This window comes from Scylla paramamosain, chromosome 15 (genome assembly GCF_035594125.1).
Source record: "Scylla paramamosain isolate STU-SP2022 chromosome 15, ASM3559412v1, whole genome shotgun sequence".
Lineage (NCBI taxonomy): Eukaryota > Metazoa > Arthropoda > Malacostraca > Decapoda > Portunidae > Scylla > Scylla paramamosain.
Genome location: NC_087165.1, coordinates 19,523,512 through 19,546,011, shown reverse-complemented (window position 1 = coordinate 19,546,011; position 22,500 = coordinate 19,523,512). Strand labels below are relative to the sequence as shown.

Here is a 22,500-nt window from a genome sequence, read left to right as displayed (position 1 = left end):
AGCAAGAATTTACCGAGAAAACGAGAAGATAAAAGGATACGAAGAAAGGAGGAAGGAAAAGAAGATAAGGAGTAGACAGGAGGAAGGACGTAGAGAGTGAGGAGATGATAGGAAAGGAGTGTAGGAAGCAGTGGAGGAGGAAGGCAAGGATTGAGGATGGGAAGGGTGAGAGGGGTGGGTCATCTATAAGTATCGGGCGTGGGTGGCGGTGCGGGCGTGACACTAAGTAATGTGGGCAGCAGCGGAGTCTCGCGTAGGAATTTTTGATGGCGGACTCTAATGGACTTATTGGCGTCCCACTGTGCCTTGCCGTGTTACTTGTATGTACGCTGGTCCACGCCACACCCACGCAACGCCGGGACACACTACACACCGCATCACACCACACGTCATCACTTCACACTCCGTACCATACCAAACCGTACCACACCTCTCTAGAGCACAGCAAAGTCGCATGATCCCACACCACACCACACTACACCACAACACTGCATGACACACTCCGTACCACGCCACATCAAACCATACCATACCTTATCACATCACCAGCACACACCACAGCCCTTCACCTTACCAGCACTACTCCCTCAACGACTCAACATCCGTATCATCACACAACGCTCTCCCCTACAACCCTGTAGTGCAAACTTGAAGAGAACTGTAACAAATCTTCATAAAACTCACTCGGACGACCATTCCTGGCAAATTACGAGTCCAAGTAAAACACAAAATACTACTATTAACTTAAACCATCCGTGTATCCATCCATTCACAAAAAAAATTCCCTTCCATCCACTCTTCCACCCCAGCATTGCCTCGACCCAACTATCATCCACCCTGCTACGTACGCCAACCCCCTGCCCCTCTTCTCCCCTCTTCTCCCCTCTTCCTCCCAGTCCCCTCCCTTCCATCGCCGCCTGCTGTACTCCCGCGAGACGCCCGGACTCGATTTGCACATCAGCACTTGGCGGCAATAGTGTATTCGCCTCCCATGCCGTCCCTGTGTAATGTAATTGAGTCGCCATGACGTGGATCGGACTGAGCGCAGGGAAATTTTATCCTGTGTCAGCCAATTTTGTTCCTGCTGGAGAAAATAATAGTAGTGGTGTTGGTGATGATGATAATAATAACAGTAATGATAATAATGATGATAATAATAATGATAATAATAATAATAATAATAATAATGATAATAATAATAATAGTAATGATAATATGGGTAGATAGGGGAGAGATGGAGATAGAAATATAAATAGATAAATAGCTAGGTAGGTAGATAGATAGATAGACTATTAGATAAACTGGTAAGTAGATAGATAGAAAAATAGACAGATGGAAAGAGAGACAGACAGACAGACAGACAGACTGATAAATAGATAAGGCACCACGTAAACAGTTAAGTAAAAATCTCTCTCTCTCTCTCTCTCTCTCTCTCTCTCTCTCTCTCTCTCTCTCTCTCTCTCTCTCTCTCTCTCTCCCGTCCCTGTTTTTAATGACCAGTTCGAGCGAAGCATTTTGAAACCAAGCCAGTTTCCAGTTTCAGAGTTACCTAATTCAATATTCTAACTGCTCTCCAAACATAACCAGAATTAAACCTATTACACCCTGGTCATTCGAGTCTCTCCCTTACTAATCAACGCCAAATGACTGCGTATTACTGCGGTGCCGAATTCATCGAGTCCAATGCACACTCCCCCATTACTGATACACAGCCCGAGGAGTATAAACCAGAATGAGGCGGAGCGGCGCTGGGTGAACTGACTTAATGGGGAAGACGTGTGGGTTCTGGCATCATAAGGCATCGGAGTATAGCCTTCAGACGTCTCCAGGCCGATAATAGGTGCGCCTCTGCTTAGGTGGTGGAGGGTGACGAAAAGGAAGGGAAGGAAAGAAGGGTTGGGTGACGGGTAGAGGGTGGAGGGAAGTGAGAGGAAGGAGCAATGGAAAGTGAGAGGAAGGAAGTTAAGCTGCAGGCTGTGCTCGCTGGTTGAGTTATGAAGCCACACAGAAGCTTTCTCCCTCTTCCCCTCCACCCCCGCCTCTCTCTCTCTCTCTCTCTCTCTCTCTCTCTCTCTCTCTCTCTCTCTCTCTCTCTCTCTCTCTCTGCCACTCCTCCAGCCGTGTTTTCATTCTCTCCCTCCCTCTCCTCCCCGTCTCACATGCGCCACATCTCACAGTGTTGCTAGAGTCGCCTCCTGAGAAGTGGAGTGCTGGCTGAGGTCACACCATCGTTAAAACTCCCTCATTAAAAGCCCCATCATTATGTGACCCCATCGTTAAAACGTCATCGTTAGAAACTTGCTGAAAATAAAAACCGCCTCGTTAAAACCTCGTTGTTCCCACTTCGCGGAAAAATGTTCTCTTACCGCCTACGCCACAACCCGCCCGTCGATGATGTTGTTTCCTTGGTTACAAGTTATTAAAACTCAACTCCGCCCGTCGGGAGCTGGATTGATGAACTAAATATTGCTTTCCTCCATTTCACAATTTCCTCGCTCGTAACGGGCACGTCAGCTTTTACCTTGCCTGTATTGCGAACTGAACCGTCCAATCGTTTGTGGTCTCCTGTTACAGTTAGGTATTAACTTTTGACACTAATTTACTGTATTGGCCAAACGCTTAAAATAAAAGATAAAAAAAAAAAGCAGGATTTTTTTTTTCGTGTGTGTGTGTGTGTGTGTGTGTGTGTGTGTGTGTGTGTGTGTCGCTTATACTGGCGGCAGCTGCGACAGTGGCGCAGGTGGTGGTGGTGACTGATTCCTTCCCGGTAAACATCCACCGATTACATGCGTCGTCTGGCCAAGAAATGGTCCGTAATGCGCAGCTTGTACTAGTATTGATAAAGGATGTTCACTGTATCTCTGCTGCATCGCATTAGCCTCTCAGCGCTCCAGTTCACTCAGAACAAGGCGGGTTTAATCACTGACCTGACACACTTAAGGAAATGCTAAGTCCACGAGAGGCAGGACGCATGCTGGTCTCGTCTCGGTTATATCACTTCGTCTAGCTGGTCGCCGTTGCTCCCTCCACTCCCTCTCAGATCACCAGTGTCGGGGAGGCCATGTCCACAAGAGAGGCATTTTTACTAAAAGCAGCATGAAAGGTTGATGCAAGAGGAAGAGAAATGCTGGCAAAATAGAGACAAACTGCGGCTCCATGATGAAGCGTGGCGAGTGGAAAAATACTGGCCAGCGTAAAAGGAAATCATGATCGAGTTGAAACGAGAAAACTGCGAGTAATTTCTTCCTCTGCGATATGAAGCAATTCACAGACCTAGAACCACGATACAGATTTTTTATAAGCTCGTGCAAAACAGAAGGAAAAGACTACAAGAATAGATTTTCAGCATTTAGTCAGTATGAGAGAGAGAGAGAGAGAGAGAGAGAGAGAGAGAGAGAGAGAGAGAGAGAGAGAGAGAGAGAGAGAGAGAGAGAGAGAGAGAGAGAGACCGACCATAGAACAAAAGGAATGCGGGAGCAAACACTAGCGATTTTTAAGGTAACCACATCCAGGAAATGAAGGAAAGTAAGAGAAAAACGTTGTGTAGTGATGGAAAACGTAAACGCTCACTGTTTATTAATATCAGAAAACTAGAATATTTTAAGGGAGAACTGAAACTCTTTACTTGGCAATGGCGTGCAGTGACACCAGAGAAGAGAGAGAGAGAGAGAGAGAGAGAGAGAGAGAGAGAGAGAGAGAGAGAGAGAGAGAGAGAGAGAGAGAGAGAGAGGGAGAGAGGGAGAAAGAGAGAGAACCAGCCAACCAGCCTCGGCAGCATCAGGATGTAGTGGTGTAGCGTGAGGGTGTAGGTCGGCAGTTAAGTAGGTAGGGCAGTGGGCTGAGGCGAGGCGACCCACCAGACCCACGCCGTCTCCCCCTGGCTTCCTCAGGTTGTGTTTGGCGCGCTTCCCTTTAGCGGGGCGGGGCGGGGAGTGAAGGACTGGATGGGGCGGGGTGAGGTGGGGCGGGTTGGTGAGGGTTAGAACGGAGTCAAACAGGGTCATCGGCCTAGTAGTCTTTTCTTAGGGCTTTCTTGTGTAGTTTGTGTGATTTGATCGTTTGTGTTGTTTGTTTTTTGTTATTCTTATTCCTTCTTCTTCTTCTTCTTCTTCTTATCATCATTATTATTATTTTTATTATTATTATTATTATTATTATTATTATTATTATTATTATTATTATTATTATTATTATTATTATTTCTTATACTACTACTACTACTACTACTACTATTTTATGGTTAATGGTACAGTATTTGTTTGTTTTGTTTATATGTACGTGTGTGTGTGTGTGTGTGTGTGTGTGTGTGTGTGTGTGTGTGTGTGTGTGACTTCATAAATGCTTTAGAATTTGTATGTACGACTCTATCTCTCTCTCTCTCTCTCTCTCTCTCTCTCTCTCTCTCTCTCTCTCTCTCTCTCTCTCTCTCTCTCTCTCTCTCTCTCTCTCTCAGTGGCCTTATCTGCCCTTGTATGGAGTGGGGCGTCCTTACATATATTAGGAAGGAAGGTTCCACTCACGCACCTTTATTAAACACGGTGGGTGGAGCCTGGAGCTTTTCCTCTCATCAGCGCACCTCATTTACCTTACTCCGAGCTTAATACCCACAACCCGCCGCAGTGTTGCATCTCTTGCCATCTTCTCCCGTTATTCCCATGGTTACTGCTCTTCTCAACTTGCTAACTGTGTGCCTCTCCTCTCTCCCCCACGGCCTCGCTGCACAAGACTGTATTAACCAAGAAACACTTAGACTTGCGCTCACACACACACACACACACACACACACACACACACACACACACACACACACACACACACACACACACACACACACACACACACTCACACACACATAAGCCCTGAGAGGATAAAGTATAAATAAATCCATGAACTGCTTACCCTACAGTATTGGTTTCACTGCACATTTTATTTGCAAATTTTTACATTCCATGCGTTTTCATTTCGCTTGCTTCAAATTGTAGCTTTTAAAACCGAGCCCAAGGGTGCGAGTCGCTGGTGGGTAGGCGGCGACCCTACACCAAATGCCAATGCAGAATGTTTTTGTATTGCCATTCTTTCTTTTTGGTGTGTTATACAGTGAGATACGATACCAGTGGGACTTTATAATTTGTCTCCGTGTGTTTCAAGATAGTTCAAATGGAAAACCCTAATAGGTAAATGTACATATATTTTCAGAAACCTGCCGCTCTCACTCTCACTATAATTTACGTTTCCGGTTAGGTTAGGTAAGGTAAGGTAAGGTTAGGTTAGGTTAGGTTAGGTTAGGTAAGGTAAGGTAAGGTAGCTCAACTGGAAAACCTGATGTATACAAGTAAATATAAAATAACTATGGGCTTTCTGAAACTTACCGCTCTCACTCTCACTATGATTTTCGTTTTTGGTTAGGTTAGGTTAGGTTAGGTTAGATTAGATAGCTCAACTGAACAAAAGAAAAAAAAAACGAACGGATGAACATGAATGCAAATAACAGGATTTTCAGAAACCTACCACACTCATTCCCATTGTGATTTACATTTTCCGGCGATCTTAAATCCTCCGATACGTCATTCCCGGTACGTGAAATAACAGGAGATGGATTACTAGCGGATCATAGGAATTAGCACTAAGGGGAAGTTCTATACAGTGGAAGTAAGCTCAGCGTGTTGATCTATTATTGACCATGACTGCAAACGGAACGATGACTTGAAGATATGAGGTGTTCTAGCTAATACCATCAGTAGATACTTATGTGCTCATGGTGGCTATGGTTGGAGGCAGGAATAGGGACACAGGACTGATAGATATGCTGGAAGAGAAGAGCAGTGTTTTGTGACTCTGATAGGTCTGTGTTGATTTATATGTTTAGCAGGAAGGTTTAGGTGTGATGCTGTGTGTGTGTGTGTGTGTGTGTGTGTGTGTGTGTGTGTGTGTGTGTGTGTGTGTGTGTGTGTGTGTGTGTGTGTGTGTGTGTGTCTCATGTTACATTTTTGCATACGAAATGTAATTAAAGTAATCACGTCGAAACTTTTAACGAGTGAGTGAAAAAATATAAATAAATAAATAAAGATATATCTGAGTAGGAATCTCTCTCTCTCTCTCTCTCTCTCTCTCTCTCTCTCTCTCTCTCTCTCTCTCTCTCTCTCTCTCTCTCTCTCTCTCTCTCTCTCTCTCTCTATCTCTCTCTCTCTCTCTCTCTCATCCCTCCTCCGGCATATCAACCAGTCGTGAGGGATCAAGTCTTCTTGTCACGAATGACAGGAAATGTACCTGGTCTTTGTCACGGCCTCGGTGAGGCGAGGCCAGAGCAGACGTGGTTTTCTGGTGAGCGTCTAAGGCTGGGAGGGCTGAACGTAGTGTGACCGCCCGCCTGCCTCACGTGAGCCATGAAGCCCCTCAACACAGGCAGGTGACCTCGGGGGCGTTAGCTTTGGCCAGATGCAGATAGCCTCCTCACCTTCACCTTCGCGTTGGTAGAAAGAGAGAGATAGAGAGAGAGAGAGAGAGAGAGAGAGAGAGAGAGAGAGAGAGAGAGAGAGAGAGAGAGAGAGAGAGAGAGAGAGAGACTTATCCTGTTATGTTATAGTGTGAGGTAGGGAAGAAAGAAGTAGGAAACTGTATTGTTATAAGAGGATTTGGGGAAGAGAAAGGAGAGGAGAACGTTTTTTTTTTTTTGTGGGAGAAACTAAGAAAAAAGAAGTAGAAAACTACCATGATGGTGTGAAAAAAGAAAGGCAATGGAAGGAGAGGGATAGAATCACGCTGTATGTAGGAGAAATGAGAAGGTACTAAGATTAGGAGAGAACATGCTGTCGTATGAGGAATATCTAAGAGTAGAAGACCAGGAGAAGGAGGAGAAGACAATAGAGAAAAAAAAATCAGAGAAAAATTCGAAAATCTTTGAATTGAGGTAGAGTGTAAATGTATCAATTAATCTATGTACAGCTTTTGGTCTTTACCTCAAACAAACCCTGGGAATCCATCTTTTGCCACCTGTCCTCTCTTACTGCAGTGATATATGCGCAGGATTGGAAACCCTTTCAGCACTACGACATGAGCTCAATTTTAATCTAGATGTCATTGATTAGAGGATCTTAACAAGTAAAAGGATGATAATCTTGGCAGTCGGGGAATTCAAAAATAATCTCTATTAATTTATAACTATGTTCTTACTCTCACTTCTAACAATAGGTGGTTTAGTTACGAAGTTTGGGCGGTCTACAGTAGAGTCAGTGTGAGTAATGTAGCTTTATACTTTTGGTTTAATTTCTGCTGGACTTTTCCTTAGTTTTGTTCTGTTTAACAATAGGTGTCGTAGTTATGAAGCTTGGGCAATGACTACAATACAGTACAATGTGAAGAATGGGATTTCATGTCTCTGTCTCCCTTTTCCCAGACTCTTCTTTAGTTTTCATGAGGTTCTGGTCCCGACTGATGTGGAGCCTCAGCGTGTACGAATGGCCATTAATGTTCTGTTTAAGACGCAAAAACTGAGGAGCGTGCCATCACTTACTCAATAGTGCCACTGCCAGATAGTATTTCTTCTTTCTTTCTTTTTTTTTTTCCAGTCGCCTGATCATCTTATTATGGCGGAACGAATTTTTCCTTCAAATGAAACCCGTGCTGAACGTAACGAGGCGACGAAGGTGCAGGTGACAGTAAGGAATAAAGGAAGGTGCAGGTGACAGTAAGGAATAAAGGAAGGTGCAGGTGACAGTAAGGAATAAAGGAAGGTGCAGGTGACAGTAAGGAATAAAGGAAGGTGCAGGTGACAGTAAGGAATGAAGGAGAAAAAGAGAAGAGGAAGATGATCAGTGCCAAAATATCTTATTGTCACAGAATGAATTTTGTCCCACCTGATTCCCTTCTTTTATGAAACGAAGCGGCGAAGGAGTTGTAGATAGTATAAAAGATAAAATGGCGAAGTGAAGAGGAAGGGAAGGAGAGGAAGGGAACAGTACTAAAATACCTTACTTTCGCACAATTTTCTATGTTATATATAACCAGACAAAGAAGGTAAGATAGAGTAAAGAAGAGGAGGATGAGGAGAAAGAAGTAGAAGAGATAAATGCTAAGATATTTTACTCTTCTGTATCAAATTTTAAAAGACGTGACAAAGAAGGTGAAGATGACATGTAGGGAAGAGAGAGAGAGAGAGAGAGAGAGAGAGAGAGAGAGAGAGAGAGAGAGAGAGAGAGAGAGAGAGAGAGAGAGAGAGAGAGAGAGAGAGAGAGGGAGGATAAGGGAAACAGGAGATGAAGGCGAACGATACTAAATTTTAAACGTATGAAAATCATCTGTAGGTTAATTTTCTTCGCACGGCTCACAAAGGAACACAAAGGAAGGACAAGCAATAGTAAACCTCTAGGCCATTACGAGGCTGTATGTGACTGATTACATTATCTTAACTTGTTTTATTCATTTGCTTTTTATGGTCTATAGAGGCTGACGGGGAGTGGGGGGAGGGGGTGCTAAGAGTATAAATGATGGATGTATGAGTGTGTGGTGCTTCATCTGGGATTGCTGGCCGGGTGTATAGATGAATGGATAGATAGATAGATAGATGAATAGATAGATGAATGGATAGGCAGATAGATTATTGTTACATGTCAGGTAGATTGTTAAAGAGGAAAAAAAAAATAGATGAAAAAAAAAATCCTTCAACCTGCAACTCCTAAAAGTATGACAACATGATAGTGAATTCAAAGACTCCTTCCCACTTCCCATTCACCCTCACCTGCCTCACGTACTACCCAAAATAATAATAAATTCAAAGGCTCCTTCCCACTCGCCATTCTTTACCTTCCTCCTTTACTCCCTATTCCCTTCTCTTCACGTGTACCTTTATCCCCCCTGAGGCACCTGTACGGGCTCCGGCTCCAAATCGCCTTTAATGATTAATATGCCATTGGTGGGTTTCTATCTTAACGTCTACTGCCTTTCTGCGCGCGTATGCATGTGTGTGTATGTGTGTGTGTGTGTGTGTGTGTGTGTGTGTGGGTAGGTGAGCGGCTGGATGTACGTGTTGATAGTAATATGTGGAGTTTATGAGAAGGGTATGAGGAAAGTGGGGTAGTGAATGAGTGTGTGTGTGTGTGTGTGGGTGGGTGGGTGTTTGAGTAATGAATAAAGGGTTGTGGGGACGATGAATGTGTAAAGGTGAGTGTGTGTGGGTCGGTGTATGGCGGAATGGGAGATGTTGAATGAGCAAGGGGTGGGTGGATGTGGGTGCGAGTGTTGATGTGGATGAGTGAGTGAGTGTATGGTGAATCAAGATCTTAAATTAAACGTAAAAAGATGTATGTTTGTGTGTGTGTGTGTGAGAGAGAGAGAGAGAGAGAGAGAGAGAGAGAGAGAGAGAGAGAGAGAGAGAGAGAGAGAGAGAGAGAGAGAGAGAGAGAGAGAGGGTTGTGTGTACTTGCATTAGGGTGTACATCGAGTGTTAGGGAAGGTGAACGTTTAAGGATGTAGGTGTGAGTGTGTAGGTGTAGGAGTGCCAAAATGTTTGAAGGAGACTGGCACAAGGGAACAAATTGATATAAAAAAATCCTTCATTTACCGCTCCCGAAATAGCTAACTGAAAGAGGAGCTTCAAAAACGTTCGTAAATTTAGCTCCTGAGGTATCTTGATATTCATGAGCTTGTGTGTGTGTGTGTGTGTGTGTGTGTGTAAGTAGGTGTAGGTGAGTGTGTGAATGTACTGGCATGCATATTCCCTCAGTAAATACCATAGATTTCTTTACTTAACCCAAAACTGAACAGATCACATGAAAACAACAAACACATACACATTATCATTATCATCATCACTGTCTGTAGTGAATGAAGTAATGGAGACGTGAAACTCAAACCATGTAAAATAAGAGGTACTGAAGAGGGGGCAGGTGATGAGAGCAGGTGTGTGTGTGTGTGTGTGTGTGTGTGTGTATTTGACTGACTCCTGATAGATGATGGACGCCGGATGGGTCTGTGTGGTGAGGCGAGGAGAGGGTGATAGGTGTACATAACTCGCATTTACTAGGGTGAGGGAAGAGTGCGAGGGGAAGGGGAGACTGTGAGAAAAAAGTGTCACGCGTTGGGTTGAAGATGTACATGCCGTTAGGATGAGAGAGAGAGAGAGAGAGAGAGAGAGAGAGAGAGAGAGAGAGAGAGAGAGAGAGAGAGAGAGAGAGAGAGAGAGAGAGAGAGAGATGTAATGTTGGTTGATGCGAGAGGTCAAGGTTAGAATTCTCGTAAAAATATTATTGTTATTGTCGTGTTTCCGTCTTTGTTGTCCTTCGTCGTCCTTGTCTTTATTTTTAGGAGGGGAGGGAAAAAAACAAAAACAAATGGAAGTCGTAGTGATGTTGCATGTCAAGGTTAAGTTGATAATAGCGATGATGTCGTTGTTGCCATTGTTTTTGTTACGGTCGTCGTGTTGTAATTAGTGATCATTAATGAGAAGAGAGAAAGAGACGAGAGGGATGGTCGAGTGAGAAGTGAAAATATTGAATCAGAATTATATCGCTGCCATTGTCGTCGTTGTAGTCGTTATAGTTTTCGTAGTAGTAGTAGTAGTAGTAGTAGTAGTAGTAGTAGTAGTAGTAGTAGTAGTAGCGGCAGCAGTAACATTCTTCTTTGGTATCATTTAGGAAAAGAAAAACACGACGAAAAAATAGCAAAAAAAAAAAAAAGTAAAAAAAAAAGGCAGTAATGAAGCGAAAAATTATTAACATCCCTAGTTAAAATCATGAACTCGTCAATGCCGTCTTCATCACCATCACTCTCCATTATCTAAAACACGCCTCTCTTCCTCCATAAACTAGCTCCCATACTCATCAATCACCCCACGAGACTTGTACAGTATATATTTCACGTCAGTCAGCGCACATCCCACGCACCTGTCCCTCCCGTGCTGGCGGCTGACACGTGGGTAGCTGTGAGAGGCAAGTGACGGAGCCCAGGATGCGGCAGTGGGTGGGAGTCGTGTGTCCTGGTAAAGTGTCTGCGGACTTTATTCTTAAACACATCTGCGCCGCACCTCCACTACTTTCAAAACGCTTTAGTTGAAGGCACACAGGTTTCCACGAGTGTTTCTTTATGGTTCTAGTGGCAGATGAACAAGGTTTCTACATTATTAATAGAGAAAGGGATATTGGAAACCCGGCTAATCACCTCTGTGGCCTTTGAAAATAGTTGTGGTGCGAGAGCAAAGCGTTTTAGAATACTGGGCTGAGTGTTCCTAGCTGCCGCCTCACTCCGGGACCAGGGACGAGGAGTCGAGGCGTGCTGCTTGGTGATGGTGGTGATTATACGAGCTGGTGATGGTGGTGGTGGTGGTGGTTTTAGTGAAGGTAACTCTGTGACTTTTACATTATGAGTGTGGTGGTGGTGGTGGTGGTGGTGGTGGTGGTGATGGTGGTGATGGTGGTAGTGGTGATGTAAAAAATGAAGTAGAAATGTTAGTAATTTTAATAGTGATAAAAATTACGGTATTGGTGATGCAAGTGCTTGTGGTGTTGATGATGATGATTATGGTGGCAGTGATGATCTTGACGTGACTGATAATGGTAATAATGGTATGGTAGTAATGCCAGCGGTGATGATGATGATGATAATGATAGTGATGATGATGATGATGATTATAATGGTGTAAAGAAAAAAATATTGATAATGATAAGACAACATCAATAACTACTACTTTTACTACTACTTATACTACTACTACTAATAATAATGATAATAATAATAGTAATAATGATAATGATGATGATGATAATAATAATGATAATAATAATAACAATAATAATAATAATAATAATAATAATAATAATAATAATAATAATAATAATAAAAGAAGTAGAAGAAGAAGAAGAAGAAGAAGAATAGCAAAACTAATAACAACAACAACAATAACAATAAATACGGAGTGTGGTGCTGAAGTGGCTCTGTTGGAAGTAACTTTGGTGGTGGTGGTGGTGGTGGTGGTGCCGGCAGTGGTAGTGGAGGTGGAGTTGGTTCTGTTGCCACCCCTCGTGCCGCGTGCCGCTCCACCACAGGCTAACTAAGGCTGCACAGACCCAACAGTTAAATCAATAAGCTGAACACGCAACTCAGTGGGGAGGGAAACTTGTCTGGCGTTCCCTCAACCTTATTTCTTGGAGAGTAAAAAGAAAAAAATCACGGTTCGATATGGACTGATCCTCTGGACAAGCAAGGCAAGGCAAGGCAGGCAAAGAAATGGAGAGAGACATGAGGAGGAAGAAAAAGAGAGGGAAGAGGAAGGAATTTTTTTTTCTTTTTTTGCCTAATATCGCTCATTTATGCGTCATGGAGGAGGGGAGGAATAGAAGGGGAGGGGAAGGGGAAGGAGAAAGTGGAAGAGGAAAGCAAAGAGGAGAAGGAAGAGGGGGAAGGAGAAGGGGAAGACATCAGGGTGAAAAGAAAGAATTGGTGTCAAGAAACGAATTTTTGTTCTTACTTATTTTCATTAAGAGGAAGTTTATGGTTCTGAAATTAGTGATAAGTTTGTGTTAGCACCGATTAGAGAGAGAGAGAGAGAGAGAGAGAGAGAGAGAGAGAGAGAGAGAGAGAGAGAGAGAGAGAGAGAGAGAGAGAGAGAATCATTGACACGAGCATGACGGGGCGGAACGAGACGGGACGGGGCGGAGATTAGAGACAAACGTAACCCGTAACAACGCCACCGTACCCAACTCTCATTAACTAAGCAAGAAGCGGGAAACCCAGACTAGTGAGGCAAGGAGGCGAGCAGGCGAGCAGGTATCAACCCTCGGTTACCTTGCAGACAGGACATTGGGGACTGGCTAACTGATCCCTGCTGACAGAAGCCCCGGAATGACAAAAGGCTACCTGGGAACCCCAAACGACACGCCTGGACGCTACTACCGCCACTACTACTACACGAACAGTAATGACGATGGAAATAATGCTTCTCCCAGGCAGTGTTGAGACTCGGCACGTGATGGGTGGACTGTGCGCCGTTGGTTGAGTGAGGTGCGGGTGGTACTTGAGTGTTAGTGAAAGCTTGTTGAGTTCGGACATCGTGAGCTGAAAAAAGTAAGGTTAGTGGTCGTGGTCGCTGCTGTCACTGCCTGCTTCCTCCTCCACCTCCTCCTCCGTCGTGTTTTCCTGAAGGTGCTGTAAGGAAGAGGAAAGGAAGGATGGTGCTGTGGACGAGGGTAAGCACCACGGATCCCCTGCCGGCCTACACCACTACGACCCTTCTACAGGTGTGTGTGTGTGTGTGTGTGTGTGTGTGTGTGTGCAGTTCATCATCACTTTCATTCTCATTTTCTCTTATCTTTACTTAGCAACGTTTACGGATTTTGTCAGTTTAGGGTAGTCTCTCTCTCTCTCTCTCTCTCTCTCTCTCTCTCTCTCTCTCTCTCTCTCTCTCTCTCTCTCTCTCTCTCTCTCTCTCAGTATACTTGTTTCCACGATAACCCTCCGTCACTCTCTCTTACCTGAAAACAGCGAAGTTCCAGGCTAACCCAGGACTCGCCCATCTTCTGCTGCAGGGACCCGTCTTCTCTCGCCTGTGTTTTAGCATATACTTCAATGTTCCGCCAACAACTCTCTCTCTCTCTCTCTCTCTCTCTCTCTCTCTCTCTCTCTCTCTCTCTCTCTCTCTCTCTCTCTCTCTCTCTCTCTCTCTCTCTCTCTCTTTTCATGTGTTTGTTTATGGTTTGGTTAGTGGTTTTGGTGGAGAGAGAGAGAGAGAGAGAGAGAGAGAGAGAGAGAGAGAGAGAGAGAGAGAGAGAGAGAGAGAGAGAGAGATGTAAAATGAGACGGAGAGACACACAAGTGGCAGGGAATCAAGAAAGAGGAGAGGAGAGGGAAGAATATAAGAGGATCAGAGAGGAGACAGAATAAGGAATGAGAGAGAACGGTAAGAGAGAAGAATAATGAGAACAGGAGAGGAGAGAGAAAGAGAAGAATAAGAAAGGATAAGAGAGAATTAGGGAGAGAGAGAGAGAGAGAGAGAGAGAGAGAGAGAGAGAGAGAGAGAGAGAGAGAGAGAGAGAGAGAGAGAGAGAGAGAGAGGAACAATAATAGTGGAGAAGAGGAAAGCAAAATTCACTTGAGTTACGCATTTGATGAATTTTCTGGTATGAGAAATATGTATCAAATCTCTCTCTCTCTCTCTCTCTCTCTCTCTCTCTCTCTCTCTCTCTCTCTCTCTCTCTCTCTCTCTCGGGCGTGCGGGCGGCCGTGCAGTCGGGCGGCGGGATGGATGAAGGAGAGACACGTGTTGGTCGGACAGGTGGTGTATTGATCTCGTCCCCTTCTCCCCTACGCCAGCCACTCCCCTCCCACCACCACCACCACCACCACCACCACCACCACCACCACCACCACCACCACCACCACCAGCCATACCCTTCACTAGCACTCACTCACTCCTGATAAAGCCCCCTTCCTCTCTTTCTTCCCCTCCTCCTCCTCCTCCTTCTCCTCCTCCTCCTCCTCCTCCTTCTCCTCCTCCTCCTCTTCCTTCGTCTCCACCTCCTCCTCTTCTTATTCCTCCTCTTCCCTCTACTTCCCTTCCTCTTTGTCCTTGTCCCCCGTGCCCTCTTCCTACTTTTCGTTGTTGTTGTTGTTGTTGTTGTTGTTGTTGTTGTTCCTCGTCTTCTTCTTCTTCTTCTTCGTCCACGTCTTCCTTGTAGTCTTTTTCTTTTCTCTTTGTTTTTTTCTCGTTTTAGTCCTCATTTTCCTCGTCTTCTTTCTTTTTTCCTCTTTTCCCTGCTCTTTCTCTTCTTTCTTCCTTTACTCTTCTTCTTCTTCTTCCTCTTTCTTTTCTTTCTTCCCCTTTTCCCCCTCCTTCTCCTCCTCCTCCTCCTTCTCCTTCTCATCATCATCATCATCATTATTATCATCATCATCTTCTTCTTCTTCTTCTTCTTCTTCTTCTTCTTTTACATGTAGTTGTCGTTGTTGTTGTTGTTGTTGTTGTTGTTGTTCTTTTCCTCCTCCTCCTCCTCCTCCTCCTTTTCTTCCGGTTGTTCTCTCTCTATGGCCGCCATTGTCTCTTCCTCTCAACAACCCGACGCTCTTCTTCTTCTTCTTCTTCTTCTTCTTCTTCTTCTTCTTCTTCTTCTTCTTCTTCCTCCCCCTCTTCCTCCTCTTCTTCGTCCCCTTCCTCCTCCTCCTTTTCCTCCACCTCCACCACCACCACCACCACCACCACCACCACCACCACCATCATCATCTACTACGTCATGGTCCTCTCCCTAGTGATCGTGGCTCCCTGGCGGCCGGTGGGGGTGTGGGGAAGGGGGAGGGCACGAAGGGGTCGTTCTGAAGATAGAGTCGTTTTCCCTCTAGACGACAAAACGTCAATAATGTGCCCTGTATGTGTATTGACCGAGCCGTCTCTTGTTGATTCTCTCTCTCTCTCTCTCTCTCTCTCTCTCTCTCTCTCTCTCTCTCTCTCTCTCTCTCTCTCTCTCTCTCTCTCAATAGTTTTTTTCCTTCCTTTTCAATTTTTTTCTCGATAATTTCTACATAATTTCAAGCTTCGATTCTCTCCATTCCTATCCTCTTCGTTTTCCTTCTTTCCCTTTCCTTCCCTTCTATTTTCTTCCTTTTCTTTCCTTTCTTTTCCGTTTAGTTGTCTTCTCTTCACCTCATTCCTTATCTTTCTTTCCCTTCCATTTCCTTTCCTTATCTTCTCTTCCTCTCCCTCCCCTCCTCTCCCCTCCTCAACCGTTCCCTCCGCTTTTCATCCTCTCCCTTCCTTTACTCTCCCCCTTATCTCTCTCTCTCTCTCTCTCTCTCTCTCTCTCTCTCTCTCTCTCTCTCTCTCTCTCTCTCTCTCTCTCTCTCTCTCTCTCTCTCTCTCTCCCATCCCATCCCTTCTCCTTTACCCCTCGTGTGTCTCCCCTACACTTGTGCCTCGTCCCTCCTCACTTAGCTTCTCTCCCCTCTCTACTCTCTTTTTATAATCCTCGTGGCTTCTCTCCTCCTCCTCCTCCTCCTCCTCCTCCTCCTCCTCCTCCTTTTCTTCCGGTAGTTCTCTCCCTATGGCCGCCGCTGTCTCATCCTCTCAACAACCCGGCGCTCCAAGACAGCTGAGTGTGCTTACTTCTATCCTGAGTTCCGCCGAGGATGTCCCTTCACTTGCTATCATTTCAGTACAGCCACGCCCACACTACTCTACAGAGATATATTACTACTACTACTACTACTACTACTACCATTGCTACTTTTTTTTTTATGGATGGAGAAAATGCTTGTAATTTACCATAAAGTTCCCAAATCAGATTCCAAATTATTTCCGTAACTACTACTACTGTTGCCACTATTACTACTACTACTACTACTACTACTACTACTACTATTACTATGCTCTGGGCCTCATTCATGCACCAAGAACTAACATTACCACATTCTGAGACGGTGAAAGTACTTACAGTCACGGAGTGTGGAGAAAAGGATTTTAATTTAGTATACTGCGAAGGGTCAACATTGGATTGTTTATTTATTTATTTATTTACTTATTTATTTATTTATTTATTTATTTATTCATGTATTTTGTGTGATTTCTGAATTTTTGATGTTTGTGATTGTATTGTAGTAGTAGAAGTACCAGTAGTAGTAGTAGTAGTAGTAGTAGTAGCAGTAGTAGTAGTACATCTATCATACATCTATCGTACATATCATCCTCTGACAGTTGCAGTACGTACGTAGATGTAAAATATGCCTCTAACAATTTACGCTGGTAATATAGCAATCCATCAGTACTAAATTATCCATCTTTTTTTTTTTTTTCCTCCCTTTTATATTTACTTTATTTGACTTCATGATTGGCAGGTTTGGCAAAAATCTCTCTCTCTCTATTTACTGTGCTCGTGATCACTTTCCTTGACACATAAAGTATAAATGAAAGAAGAAAAAGAAGCAAGTAATGTTCATTTGAAAGGCAACATGTAGGAAAGATATGTGCGTCTGTGTGTGTGTGTGTGTGTGTGTGTGTGTGTGTGTCTGCCATTGTTGTGAGTTGTGAGCGCAGGTAGAGAGTCCACCTAATGACGAGGATTTACACCTGAGTCCATTAGCATCGCTGGTTTAATGAAGAGTCAGGTAGCGATGAGCCTCACCAATCACGGCATTACTAACGGCACAACCACCACACCTGCCGCCCACACTACAAACACACCACTACTAGCGACACAACCACCACACTTGCTGCCTGCACCAACACTGCGGTAACTGGCTGGCTTAGCTAAACACATTACCATCACCCACATTATCAACACCACTGATTAGAGCACCACACACATACACACACACACACACCTGCCTAACCAAACCATACAGACACGCCTGTCTAACCAAATCAAACTATGACTGAAAATATATACAGGATGAGAAATATTTCTTGCAGATGGAGTTTGAAGCATCTCAATTTACATTCCTTAGAGAGGCGTAGATTAAGAAGGGGGTCTTAAAGAGGTTTTTAAGTGCATTAAGTGATATAACAAGGGTGACATAAATCAAATCCTTAGGGACAGTAATCAGGGTAGGACAGGAAATAATGGATTCAAGGTAAGATAAATTTAGAAAAGAGATAAGAAATTGGTTATCAATCAGACTGGTAGATGAATGGAATAGACTCAGTAATCAAGTTGTTAGTCCCGAGTCAGTAGGCAACTTCAAAGGAAGATTAGACAGATTTATGGATGAGGATGATAGATAGATATAGGCAGATATGACTTATACAGAGACTGCCACGTGTAGTCCTGCCGTCTTTTTGCAGTTCTTCTTATTTTCTTACCTCCTTATGTTCCTATATGTACGCTAACTTAACCTAACCTAACTTAGCTTAATCTAACCTGACTGTACCACTCACAAAGCAGCACCATTCCCAGACACACCCATCATATGTACACCATCACTAGAGCACGTAGCGCGTAATAAGGTAACACCACACCAAGGAGTCCTAATGGTGTGTTTTGTGCTGTGATGTGGTGGTGGTGACGGTGATGGTGGTTAGGACGGTGGTGCGTGTGATGATAGTGACAGTTGGGTCTGATGGTGGATAGTGAAATTTCAGACTTGTGAGCGTGAGAGCTGCGACTGATAGTGATTGATAGTGAGAGTTTGTGACTGATGATTGATAGTATTGTGTGTGTGTGTGTGTGTGTGTGTGTGTGTGTGTGTGTGTGTGTGTGTGCGGCGCGTCCCTTGCAGCTAAATTCTTCTTTGTTATAATCCTGACGTCATCATTTCATCTATTCAATATATTTCTTTTCTCTCTCTCTCTCTCTCTCTCTCTCTCTCTCTCTCTCTCTCTCTCTCTCTCTCTCTCTCTCTCTCTCTCTCTCTCTCTCTCTCTCTCTCTCTCTCTCTTCTGTCCACCACCCAAGTCCTTTTCATCTCAAATGTTCTGTGGAAGTTTCTCTACAAGTTCTCCTCACCGTAACTTATTTCCTTGATGTCCCTATCCCATTTCTAAGGACTCCCGTTATAAACTCAATTAGATAACTTTACGTGCGTCAGTGTGAAGAGAACCACCCGATAATTTGCCTCACCTTTCATCACGGAGCGTCAAACCCTTCGGCCTATTAAGTATCTTTCGGCACGCTCATCTTGGCCGTTATTCAGAAACGCTTTGCTCTCACTATGACTGTTTTCAAAGACCACAGATATATTTAGCCTGGTTCTCAAGAGTGTTTCTCGTGTAAATTCAACTAAAGCCTTTTGAATACAGTAGAGGTGAGACGAGGAAGTGTTTCAGAACAGGTTCCCTTACCGTGCGTTACTCCCTTGTTGCCGCCACTCGTTCACTGATACTGATAGAGAGAATAGGTGATGAGGTAGATGAATGAAGCGAAGTAAAAGAAACGAGAGAGTTGTATGTAAGAAAAAAATGGTATCTTTTTTCTTTTTCTTCTTTTTGCTTGCTGTCATCACTCGTTCAATGATACCAGTAGAGAGAATAGATGATGAGAAAGAAAGACAGAGTAAAAGGGATGGTAGAAGAAGCAAAGTACGATAAAAAGAAAATGCCCACTTTTTTAACGATATTGGTAGAGATAATAAGTAATAAAAAAAAATCTGTTATAGCGAAAGTAACTGCAGAAGAAACACAAAGCACAAAGGAAAAAATAGCGAAAATTTTGCGTACTTCATCAATGAAACTGATAAAAGGGAATAAGTAAAGAGAAAGAATAACAATAATGGTGAAAGAAACAAGAAAATTATATGAAAAAAAAAAGCGTGTAAACTTTAAATATAACAGGTAATGGCAAGGAAGAGCCAACCAGGTGATGAGGAAGTAACAGCTTACGTAGGGATAGGAAGAACAGCAGTGGAAGGAACAAAGTAGAAAGAAGCAAGGTTACAAGTTAAGAAGGAAACAAATAAAAAAAGGAGAAAGTTTATAAGTTACTTGTACCGTGTTTGAGAAGTGTGTGTGTGTGTGTGTGTGTGTGTGTAGTCTTATCATATTATTATTATTATTATTATTATTATTATTATTATTATTATTATTATTATTATTATTATTATTATTATTACATCACCACCACCACCACCACCCACCAATGCTACTACTACTACTACTACTACTACTACTACTACTACGACTACTACTACTAACTACTACTACTACTTTTTTCATCATAATCATCATCATCATCATCATCATCATCTTCTTCTTCTTCTTCTTCTTCTTCTTTAACTTTCCTTGTGCACATCAACATATTGTGTACGTATTTATTTCCCTGTCTGAATTAAGAGTACTAATGTATGCGCTGGTATGAACAGTCACTAGCCGCATCCTGTTTACTCGTACGTGTGGCTTTTGTTTATCGGTGAATAGTGAGATGTACTGTGCTCACCGGATCTCTCTCTCTCTCTCTCTCTCTCTCTCTCTCTCTCTCTCTCTCTCTCTCTCTCTCTCTCCCAGCGTCATATTCAGTCTCCTCTAGCGTCCCCTTCGTACCTCATCACCCCTCTTCCTCCTCCTCCTCCTCCTCCTCCTCACCAGCGTCTACCCATCTGCTGCAACTTTTTTCTCCTCATCTGCTATCATTTTTCCCCCTCATCATACCGCCACCTCATCTCATACCCAGAAAGTTAATAGCTCGGAAGAAGAATAACCTTATGGGATCTCTCGTCATTAATGTGTTTCCTGTATCAATGAACACTGCGACGTCTTCTCTTATTTACTCCTTTCACTGCTGTCGTCGTCTTTTGTTAACATTAAGATCACTAATAAATTGCTTTGATGGACGTAAAAAAACAAAATGAGATTAATTCCATCTTTGTCAAGCTACAGAAGCACGTATTTAAGAGAATCAAGTACGAATAGTGTTTTTTTTTAATTGTAGATGATTATGTGAAAAATATTTACTGGTACTGAGAGTTTTTGCCTCCGATGACACTTTCTTCATGTCTCTGAAGTAATTTTTGTCTATTTGTCGTAAGTCTCTTCTCTTCTTCCCTCCTGTCAGCACTGTGTTGTATTTGCTATGCAGTGCTGTGTTGTTTTTCTGTTTGTTTTCTACACAGCAATTCTTTGGAGAGAGAGAGAGAGTGTGTGTGTGTGTGTGTGTGTGTTTCGATGTCAAAACCCTTCGGAAAAAAAAAAAAGATCAATCATTCAGTCCACCAGCAAACGAAGGAAGGTAGCGGAGCAGATAGAGATAACACAAATGATACATACACACGTACATCACGGAAACAAAAATCACAACAACAACAGAAACGACGACGAAGGCTCCTCTCTAATAACTATGAGAGTGAACACGAATTGAAGAGATGTGGGTTTGGGTCCAGCATCTTCCTGTACCCTCCTCCTCCTCCTCCTCCTCCTCCTCTCCACTCATCCACTCTCCTTCCCTGCTCTTATTATCCCTTTCTTTCTCTTTGTCCCTTTGTTGTTCTCCCTCACCTCCCTTTCCCTCAAGCCATATTCACCATCTCTCTTGTTCTCCCCCTATTCCTTTCTCGTTCCCCTTCCATTGCTCCGTCCCCCCTCCCTCTCTCTCTCTCTCTCTCTCTCTCTCTCTCTCTCTCTCTCTCTCTCTCTCTCTCTCTCTCTCTTTAATCGTGTGTGTGTTAAAGCAGCATCCGCGACCATTTTTCCCGCACTAAACACAGACACGTCCCATCTCGATTACTTTTAACAAAATGTAGTGAAAAATGTTATTGGTTTTATTGCTGTTGTGATTGTTTAAAATGGAACCTGCACTTTCAATAGGAAGAGAATGCTGTGAGAACCTTACAAATCATCTCTGGGGTCTTTGGATATTGTTCTTATGAAAGCTTTAGCCGTTTAAGATTAGTAACCACAGACTCAAGACGGATGCGTGCAGGTGTCGAGTGCAGAGGGAGTGAGGATGGTCTTGCTTGTACGTCTGGCAGGCATCGAGTGTTGTTCGGGACAGTGTTACCAGACGTGGGGAGATGTTACTATGAATCGTTAAAAATCCAGGCAATCGTGGGGCTTATTGTAGTGTTAACCTGAGAGAGAGAGAGAGAGAGAGAGAGAGAGAGAGAGAGAGAGAGAGAGAGAGAGAGAGAGAGAGAGAGAGAGAGAGATTAGGGATGAGGAACGATGAAGTCTGAGAAAAAAAAAAGTAGTAGTAGTAGTATAGTAACTCCAGTGTGGTGGCGGAAATTCTCTCTCTCTCTCTCTCTCTCTCTCTCTCTCTCTCTCTCTCTCTCTCTCTCTCAATTAACAAATTAGTACATGGTAAAACAAACTCCAACACAAACCCACAACACTTGTTTATTCAGAGAGAGAGAGAGAGAGAGAGAGAGAGAGAGAGAGAGAGAGAGAGAGAGAAACTACCCTAATCCATTTTCACTTAGTACTCCGTTTACGCGAGAGATAGGGCGCATTTTACGGCAGGCGGCGGTGAGTGGTGGGCGGACGGGCAGGTGGAGGCAAGGGGCGGGTGCTGCGTGGGAGCGAGGGCGGCGAGGGGTGGGCGGGTGAGCGGGCGGGCTGCTCCTGGAGTGGGACATCAACAGGTTAAGCCAGGCGGGAGGGTAAGACGCACGCCTTCCACGTTAAGCTGCCGCGGACTTAGCTAGGCTTAAACTTGTTATGACAGCCGTAAAGGAGAGAGAGAGAGAGAGAGAGAGAGAGAGAGAGAGAGAGCAGAATAAGAAAAAGATCATATACCACATAAATTAAAAAGCTATTAAGATAGGTGATGACTACAGAAGAAGGAGGAGAGCCACCAGCACAGGAGACACAGAAGCCAGCCAAGAGGAACAATAAGCTTTTGTTTCCTCATAGTGGAGGGAGAAGGAAAATAATAAGGGAAAAGATAGAGGTGTAAAGGGAAGGGGTTGAGAAGAATAGAGAGGCGGTAAGGGGGGACAGATAATAGAGAGAGAGAGAGAGAGAGAGAGAGAGAGAGAGAGAGAGAGAGAGAGAGAGAGAGAGAGAGAGAGAGAGAGAGAGAGAGAGAGAGAGAGAGAGAGAGAGAGAGAGAGAGAGAGAGAGAGAGAGAGAGAGAGAGAGAGAGAGAGAGAGAGAGAGAG

The 22,500-nt window shown here is 43.8% G+C and overlaps 1 protein-coding gene across 3 annotated transcripts in view; it reads left to right on the top strand.

Moving 5' to 3' along the window:
- LOC135107577 (rho GTPase-activating protein 100F-like) overlaps positions 1 to 22,500 on the top strand; it is a 149,012-nt gene that overhangs the window by 17,248 nt on the left and 109,264 nt on the right. For 2 of the 3 annotated variants that reach the window (XM_064017589.1, XM_064017590.1), the window contains exon 2: positions 12,782 to 13,226. In XM_064017589.1, the coding sequence (XP_063873659.1) occupies positions 13,158 to 13,226 (69 nt within the window). In that variant the 5' untranslated portion in view covers positions 12,782 to 13,157. Of the gene's footprint in view, positions 1 to 12,685; positions 13,227 to 22,500 lie in introns of those variants that run through there. The other variant, XM_064017591.1, reaches the window with a different exon arrangement.